The sequence below is a fragment of the Barbus barbus genome (assembly GCF_936440315.1).
Source record: "Barbus barbus genome assembly, chromosome: 37".
Lineage (NCBI taxonomy): Eukaryota > Metazoa > Chordata > Actinopteri > Cypriniformes > Cyprinidae > Barbus > Barbus barbus.
Genome location: NC_136715.1, coordinates 1,104,094 through 1,113,803, shown reverse-complemented (window position 1 = coordinate 1,113,803; position 9,710 = coordinate 1,104,094). Strand labels below are relative to the sequence as shown.

The 9,710-nt window shown below is 33.7% G+C and overlaps 1 protein-coding gene across 1 annotated transcript; it reads right to left on the bottom strand.

Annotated features, from left to right (window-relative positions):
• Positions 1–198: 198 nt before the first annotated feature.
• Positions 199–9,348, bottom strand: afmid (arylformamidase). The gene is made up of 11 exons (XM_079396517.1): positions 9,016–9,348; positions 7,639–7,729; positions 7,271–7,375; positions 5,016–5,064; positions 2,861–2,946; positions 2,722–2,794; positions 2,538–2,635; positions 2,355–2,433; positions 1,983–2,118; positions 1,735–1,839; positions 199–775 (listed from the first exon to the last, which is right to left on the bottom strand). The coding sequence occupies exons 1-11, from the start codon at positions 9,043–9,045 to the stop codon at positions 746–748; spliced, it is 882 nt and encodes a 293-aa protein (XP_079252643.1). The 5' UTR covers positions 9,046–9,348; the 3' UTR covers positions 199–745.
• Between the last annotated feature and the right edge of the window lie 362 nt (positions 9,349–9,710).

The following is a 9,710-nucleotide window of genomic DNA, read 5'->3' as shown; positions in this document are numbered from 1 at the left end:
GTTTTGGATACAGTGTGTCATAATATGGTCCTAAACTGCTTCTAAGAATATAATAAGTGTACATCGAGTACAAAAGTGGGTTTGTCTTGAGTTAATGTCTTGAATAATATCGGTCCTCCAATACAGAGACTGTGTTGTTTTTATAAACAATATCTCCATTATCTGCTGGGCCGGCCTGTGACATGAACAAGCAACATTAATCACAACGACTGTGTTCATATCAGCCTTTTATTCAACTGACAATGCTTCAAAACACACACAAACACCAAAAATGTGTAAACCATCAGTTTGACCAGCTAACAACAACAAACCAAACATTGCAGACCAGTGCAAGACCGGTTTATCCTGAAGGGTAATCTATGCCGATTCAATAAAACCTCAAACAAATACATCTGTGCAGCTTAAACATTGCAGAGCGAGAGTTGTTTCCAGTGCCATTAAATCAAAACAAATAATTTAAATGTTAAATATTGGCTATATTTATATGTGATTTTATATGATCCACAACTGATTCATGGCACATCAGTGTAACACTTTAAATTAAAACATTTAAATAACCATTTAAAGACATTTACAGTAATTTTCTCCCAGCAGAAACTTTAATGTACCGACATACACTACTGCTGTCTTAATAATAATGTAAAACAGTTAACACTAGTGTCTGATTGGACAAAGAGTGAGGTCTCTTTGAGCTCAACTAACAGGTCTGTTCCAGCGCAGTGCATTCTGGGTAATCTGACGATCGTCAACTTTTCCCCATCATCTTTAGTAGGAGCTTTAGAAGATACGAAACGCTGATCAGTAACATATTGGGCTGCACGATTCATCAAAATAAACCTGAAATCATGATACGGCTTAGTGCAAGCAGCCAATCACAAAGCCTGAGATTTAATTAATTAATAAATGTGTGACCCTGGACCACAAAACCAGTCGTAAGTGTCATTTTTTTTAAATTGAGATTTATACATCATATGAAAGCTGAATAAATAATCTTTCCATTGATGTATGGTTTGTTAGGATCGGACAATATTTGTCTGAGATACAACTATTTGAAAATCTGGAATCTGAGGGAGCAAAAAAATCTAAATATTGAGAAAATCTCCTTTAAAGTTGTTCAAATGAAGTTCTTAGCAATGCAAGATCAAGAAATTAAGAAATTAAGACAACCATAAATACTAGTATTGTTGTAACTTAGTAGTATTTAATTAGTATTGTTACAGTTGTACAGTAAATTTATCTAGATTGATAGGTTGATTTTTAGAGTAAAATATTACAATAATAATAAAAGCATCACTATTGTAATGAATATTAAATTAAATAGTATTTAATATTTATTAATATCAGAAAAGTAGTAAAATATTACAATTCTAATTTTATTTTTATTATTAAAAACCAAAAATATTATTTTTATTCATATTTAATATTTCTATTTATTTATTTATTATTAATAATAATTTGTTGCGTATTTAAATATACAATGCATTATAAATGCAGTTAAATATTATTATTATTATTAAAAGTAATGATAATATACTGCTGTTATTATTATTAATAATAATAAATTATGTATTTATCTACTTATTTAGCCTAATTGTACAGCCCTCCAAACCTGAAACTTAAAAAAAAAAAAAAAAAAAAGCATTTTGAACCACAATCGCAATTTATCAGTAAATAAGTAAAATTATCAATTGGTTATTTACTCTAAATCACGCAGGCCTAACATGAGCATCTAACCTTTGTAAGATGGTAATTCTCATCGACGAGTTGCTCTATAATGTTGAAGTGATCCGTGTTGGGAACGTCTTCAAAAGAGACTTTAAGACCGGCAGATTTTAAAGCCTAGAACAACAAAAACATCAACTTCTTCAAAATATAAAATTAAAAACAATTTCCTCAAAATACAGTGTTTGATAAAGTGCATAAATAATAATGTGTGAGAGTAAATGTCATGATTTCCGTGAAGCGCTTGATTTCACACTTACTTTAGAATATTCCTCCGATTGCTTGCGAAACTCGGGCGAGTCGTTCTGCGCGACAGCGACGATGATGTCACAGGAAGCGGACGAGAGCTTGAGCTGCGGCAGGAAGTGACTGGGGCTGTTCCTCAACGCCACTTCCCTGAAACACAAACTCACGCTGCATCACTGAGATCCTTCATTTGGGTTAAACAACCCATAACCGCACGTTTAATACTCAGTTATGCGGAACAGGATCGTGGACCAATGAGATTCCACTGTGGGCGGGGCTTCACAGCATGATGCAACAAAACCAAGTTATTAGGGAATGTTTTCCTGTTCTTTAAAAAACAACAGCAGCATGTTTTCAAAGACTTTACATAAAAATGAGGCTCTCACTCGGTCATCTTCAGCGGCTCGTTCACGTAGGTGGACAGAATGGGCTGCAGGTCATAAATGCCGCTGACGAGAAACGCACCTGATGTTGATGTAAAACATGTTATTATTTCATATGTCAGGCTTTCCAGGGTTAATTCTGAGTGCTTGTAGATTAACAGCAGGAGTGTTTTAATGCAGATTTACCTTTGATTTGTGGTGATATGTCATATTGTGTCCAGTCCGTGGACAGAACCATAGCGGCCAGGTGAGCTCCTGCTGAATGACCGCACAGGTAAAGACCACTGCAGAACGACAAGAGAGACGCCATGAAGGACACGTATCCCATCAGCCACCTCACCTGAGACCCACCTCGTCACATATAACAGACCTGATGTGAGAATACTGCTGAACGACAGACACCACGCTCCTGCGCACCTGAGACACCATTAGATCCATATTCCCTGAATAAACCAGCACAAACACATTACTCCCATCATCCCTGCTCAATCCTCACATGTGGGCCGTACCTTTAGGAGCGATGCTGTAACCCACGGCGACCACGACCACGCCCCTCTGGACCAATGGCACGGCCAGAAACCCAGACTCATCCTTACTGTAACCAGAGCATGGGTTCATTTAGTATCATAGTAGAAACATACTAGTAACATGCTAATCATGCAAACAACGTGCTAGTAACATGCTAATCATGCAAACAACGTGCTAGTAACATGCTAATCATGCTAGTAACATGCTAATCATGCAAACAACGTGCTAGTAACATGCTAATCATGCAAACAACATGCTAGTAACATGCTAATCATGCAAACAACATGCTAGTAACATGCTAATCATGCAAACAACATGCTAATCATGCTAGTAACATGTTAACAACATGCTAGTAACATGCAATTCATGCTAGAATTATGCAAGTAACTTGCTAATCATGCTGGAAACATGTTAACAACATGCTAGCGACCTGCTAATCATGTTAGAAGCATGCTAGCGACATGCTAATCATGTTAGAAGCATGCTAGCGACATGCTAACAATGCCGGAAACATCATAGCTATGTATAGATGACCTATTTGACCGCTCCACATACGTTGACGCGTCCGCCATCTTGGAACGGTCAACTTGACGTCATTCACCATAATAATCAATGAATATTCAAAGATATAGAAGCATATAACTTGCTGTTGTAGACACACACAGTCAACACAAAGGTTTGCAGACCGTTCCAAAAATGGCGGATGGCTTACGTATCACGGCCCATAGAAACAGTCGCTAATGAGGCATTTACATACATATATATCTATGGGAAGCATGTTAGCGACATGCTAGCAACACGCTAATCATGCTGGAAACATGCTAACAACATGCTAATCATGTTGACAGCATGCTAGTGACATGTTAATCCCGCTAACAACACGCTAATCATGCTGGAAACATGCTAACGACATGCGGCTCATGCTAACAACGTTAACTCATCTAAATGTTCAAATTTCAAGCTTTTACAGCCGCTTTAAACTTTCAAACTAGGCTCTCAAACCAACCTAAAGTTTGTCTTGAACTGTATCTAGTTCTATTATCAGTTAGGTTTTTCACTTTTATATTTTCCGTTTTCATTTTAAATTTAGTTTTAGTAATTTTGTTGGGGAATTTCATCATTTTTATTTATTTAATTATTTGCCTTAAAAATAAAACGAATTGCCTTTATTTCAGTTTTACCTTTAATTATTTTAGTACTTTAAATTAAACTAAGCAAAATGATTTTTATTATTTTTAGGTGTTTTTCTTTTTTTAATATGTCTGTCTATATAGATAAACATTTAGTTATTTTAGTAATGCGAGTTAAACCCATCAAAAATGAGAAATGTTGCCTTGGTAACTAGCTGAAATAAAAATAGGTTCCATTTTTTTTTCCCATGTTTTGTTTTATTTCATTTCATTTTATTTCCAGTAAAAAAAAAAAAGTTTTTTGCACTTTATTTTAATTTTATAAGTTATTTAAGCTCTAGTAATTTTGTTGTATGTTTTTGTCTTTTTCTCTTTTCTTTTTTTAAAATGTCTATATAGATTTTAATAATTTAAACTAGCAAGTTTATTATTAGGTTTTCTAATATTTTATATTATTAATTGTAGTTTATTTTATTTTTAAGAAACATTTTTTTTCCTTTTCATTTTAAGTTTATTAATTACTTAAGTTTTAGTTATTTTATTGTATATTTATTGTAATTTTTATTCAATTTTGTCGTTTCGTTTTATGTCTATGTAGTTTTTTATTTTAGCTTTTTTCTATTCATTATTCTATTCATTTGAAAATTTTACAGACGTAATGCTGTAATTATTTTTCCTAAATACTTGTTTTTATTTTATTTTACAGTGTTTAATATTTTTATTTAATAAACCCTACAAACAAGCACAGCAAACCTGAGCTTTAAATAAATAAATAGCATTTTAGTTCACAATCACAACTCATTCTCTAGGCCTTTATGCTGATTATTATATTACACAACAACAATCAGTTCAGCATGCCACTGCTGTGAGTCTCAGCCTGAAAAGCACATGGTCACAATGCAAATGTGAAGCTCTGCTGTCACTGATATTTGATTTGGAAATCACATGAAAATGTCCCTAGACACAGAAATAAACAGAAACATGAGGAGAACAGGTCGGATCAGACCTGAGGAACTGCCAGTATCCTCCATGAACGTAAATGACCAGCGGCACGTCTGAAACACATTACATGGACAGGCAGTCAGCAACGACCTGCTACTGACAGAAAAACACACAAAGAGCTTTATATTCAAGCTTTAGCAGACAGAAATTAGATCTCTAAATCATTTACAATGAGCGAATCTCACAAAAAACATATACAAATGTCACATTTCACCCTAAAATAAAAATAAAATATTTTGTAATAATTTATTATTTATATTTCTTGACTGTTTTCAGTACTGAATAGAAAGAAAGATGTACAGAGAATTGTTGATTTATTAATTGCACTTTATTACATATTTATAATAATGCACAATAATTAATTGTCATTATGATATTACAAATCTTAATGGCTTAAAAAAGGCTTATTTAATTTTTTTTGTAAAGACTTAATTTTTTAAATAATTATTTCATTATTTTGATTCTTTTCATTTTTATTAATATATTGTAATATTATATTTTTTTAATAAAAACAATCATTTAAATTGTAAAGTACACCTGTATGTATACGTACAATTGTTGACTATTTTCAGTTCAGTTTTCTGAATAGAAAAGTACAGAGAATTGCTGATTTAGACACATTAATAAATCAGCAATTCTCTGTTCTTTCTCTGTTCCACTGCATTAATGATCTGTTAATAAAGTGGAAGCCCTTACTCTAAGGGCAGGCTCTGAATTAGACGTCACAAGAACATTTACATCTCTTAAACCATCCAGAGCAAAGGATATATTTGGTATGGATGTGGTAGTGAGTCGTTAGTTAATCCCATCACTAAAATGATCAATCTTTCAGTTTCTCAGGGGATGTTCCCATGTGCGTGGAAGTCACCTGTAACTGTGCCTATATTCAAAAGTGGCGATCCTCTGCTAGTAATTACAGACCTATTAGTATTTTACCTATAGTCTCAAATGTTGCAGAGAAATTGATGGCTGCACAAACTAATTATTTAAATAATAGTTCTCCTGCTTTACATGCAATGCAGTTTGGCTTCAGAACAACTGAGATGGCAAATTACTACTTCACTGTCTCTATTAGATAAAGGAGGGGTCGTCAGGATTGTGTTTCTTGACCTCAGGAAGGCCTTTGATACTGTAAACCACAGAATTCTTATGTCTAAATTATGAAGTTTTAATTTCTCTCCACATACGTTAAGATGGATTGAATCATACTTGTCAGGTCGCACACAGTGTGTTAGTATACAGAATTATAAGTATATCCACTGGTGTTCCACAAGGATCTATTCTGGGTCCTTTACTTTTTACGTTGTACATCAATGATCTTCCATCCGTCTGTCCGAACACTAACATTCAAATGTATGCAGATGACACTGTTATTTATTTACACGGAAGTAGTGTCACAAGTTGCATGGTTCATGTTACAGCTTGGCTAGAACAGTGCTGCTTACCGTTAAACATCTGTATGTTCATTACCAAAACTAACAGTTTAAGTGTAGTGCCAGATGTATTTGTATCCGGGGAAAGATTACAAGTTGTATCTGAATATATGTACCTCTGTGTTCTGATTGGTTACAAACTTTCATTTAAGGTGCAGGTTAAAAAGGTCTGTAACCAGGTCAGATTTAGTCTAATATATTTTAGATTTATTCATGATTATATGTCGTCTGAGGCCGCTTTGATGTGTGTGCATTCCATGATTATTTCTCATATTATTTACTGTTTAACTACTTGGTCGCAAGCTAGTACTCTGAAACCACTACAGTCTTTGTATAAACAATCACTAAAAACTCAGTTCAGTTTCATCATTGTTCAATATTTAAAAAATACAATTTGCTAAGCTGGGTTAACTTGATTAAATATGTAGATATTGGTCTACTGTTTAAGACCATACATAGCCTGACTTCACCACTAAAACGGTTTGTGAATATTACTGCTCACCGACGTAGGTTTTACATTTTTATTTTTTTGGTGTGAATATATGTTTCTGTAAAAAAAATTCTCTTTTGTTTTTTAACTTCCTTTTTTTTCTCCATATGATGTGTATATGTTTAATGATGTTTTTAGGGTGACCTTTTAACATTCTGTCAAGGGATAAAAAAAAATAAATAAAAAAAAAAGCCTTTTTGGCTAATTCTGGCACATTTACAGTTATGTTTATTAATGTGCATTGTAAACAAATTGTCTTAAGTTACAAAATTGTATTTATTCTTTTGACATTTGTTAGATAATTAGAGACTCATTATAATCAGTTCTCATGCGCACCTGGACTAGAGCTGCTGGGAACATAAACGTCCAGCTTCTCTCCATCACCATCACCGTACGGGACGTCCAGCAAAGTCTGAGTGACGGACCGAGCTTTCTCTGTGCCTGCATACAACACACACACACACACTTCTGATTTCAGTGTCACTGCACATGCTCATGCAAACACAACAGAGCATCAACACAATCCCAGTGAGAGACTCACAGATGTAGGTCACATGCTCAAAGCTCATTTATAATCTATTTTCTGTCTTAAAAGCAGTGTATCTGGATGAAGATGAGCTCTTTCACGGTGTTGCATGAATGAAATGCAGTACAGCCCTCACCAGCACACACACACACACACACACACACACACACACACTCACCTGCTTTGAGAGCGGCCACATGGGCACTGATCACGTCATCGGCAGACATCCTGTGTGACCAGCGGCTGGGAGAGAACTGATGTTCCAGCTCCTGTCAAAAACAACACAGACAGACACACATTTACCCAGAAACCCTCAGTGCACAGATAAACACACACAGCGGCACCAGCTGGAGAGACACTGTCATTACAGCACACTAACACACACAGTATGCACGGAAGAGCACACTACGCTCACTATCTCTGCAGTACGCAACATGCAAACAGTGCACAGCATGGGAATTATCTGTATGCATGCAATACTAGGATGATTTATTATTTTGGACTAATTTTGTGCAGTATAAAACTGTGCACTTAATGTAGAATACTGCATGACAAATGCAACGCATGCGACCATTTCCTGTGTGACAAAAAAACCCTCAAGTAATATCAGCTGTGATTTTCAACATCTCTTTCTTGCCTTTTTTTTTTTTTTACTGGACTAGCTAAAGTTAGGGCTTTTATAGAATGCAAAATAAATCACATTTATTTATACTTAGATTTCAAAATAAAATATTAAAGAAATTAAAAATAAAATATTTTATTTATATATATATATATATATATATATATATATATACACACACACACACACACACAATGTTATTAATTAAAAATATAAATAAAACTAAACATGCATATCAATAAAACATGCATAGCAGTGAGATCATATCCAGGGTTAACTATAATAAAAAAATTTAAATTTAAATCATTACTTGAAATAAAATACAGTTTAACTGAAATAAAATAAAATATAAAAATATTTATTTCAGTTAGATGCCAAAGCAGTATTTCTCTCTCACATGGTTTAATTTGAAGTAATGAAATTACTAAAAATAAATAAACTAAAAATGTAATTTTAAAAAAACATATTGCCATAAAAAACTAAAACTAATAAAAAAAGACAAAAACACACAATGACTAATAATGTTACTAAAATTGAAATAAAGATATAAAACACTTGTCATATCAAAACAATGTTAGAAAGCATTTATTGTTGCATACTGTTTGACGTCATAATAAGTATGTAGTGCAGAATATAAGAAGTATATACTCGCATTCAGTTAATAGTGAGCTAGTTTTCACATTCCAAGCATGCAAAGTTTCGAGTTTTTAGGTCACATATAGTATTCTCCTTCCTCTGCAGTTCACCTGCTTGTCATAAATGCTTTTTAATTATTATTAATAAATAAATAATATAAAAATATAAATTGAAATATAAATATTTCACATACACGTGCCAGAACGAGTGTTTAGCGGTTTATGAACACATTTCATAATCGACAATCCCTTCAAACTCTAGTGCTGTGTGTTTAATAAATAATGATGAATTACTCACGTCTTTGCTCATTCTCCTGCAGTCGCTCATGATGATGTGTTCTGCTGGACTAGAGACCTTTGGAGCTGCTGAAGCGAGAGAAGCTCAGGTGTTGTTGACACACAGTCAATAATTAATATTAAGAGTTTAATAAAAACTCAACGTGAAAGTCACGTGATGCGCGACGCGTCTTTCAGCTCATAACCATAGTTAATAGTTTATTTGATGAATTTCTCACATAGTTGTGATGGATCGGTGAGTATTAAAAGCTAACAAAATTTAGAAGAAAAAAAAAGTTGTGTATCAATTTAATGCACTCGTGGCATTCCCCTCTCACGAGCTTCCGGTGACGTCAGGGATTTATAGACGCACTGGATAGGCTGTAACAATAAATAAACAATGCAAAACAAAATCTTTAACTAAATAAATTTAACAGCTTTAAGATTCTTGGAAGATGAAATAGTTTGGATATACTATTACATTTACATCATTTAGCAGACGCTTTTATACAAAGCTACTTACAAATGAGGACAATAAAATAAAACTGATAAACCTGATGAAAAAATATATTAAAGATATTTTATGTTCTTTTGTCTTTGGTACCTTGGCATTAATAAAAAATAAAATAAATAAATAAAAAGATTGATGAATGACCGCAGCGAGCAGTTCTCTGATAGATCTGTGCGCAAACGCGGCTGCGCGCGGCCTCGATTCTG

Bases quoted from the DNA above. Each gene is read 5' to 3' on its own strand.
- afmid (XM_079396517.1), bottom strand. From the start codon at position 9,045: ATGAGCGACTGCAGGAGAATGAGCAAAGAC. The intron at 7,376-7,638 runs GTGAGTGTGTGT...TGTTGTATGCAG, and splicing joins TGTGGCCGCTCTCAAAGCAG to GCACAGAGAAAGCTCGGTCC. The intron at 2,119-2,354 runs GTGAGAGCCTCA...TTTGTGTTTCAG, and splicing joins GAGCCGCTGAAGATGACCGA to GGAAGTGGCGTTGAGGAACA.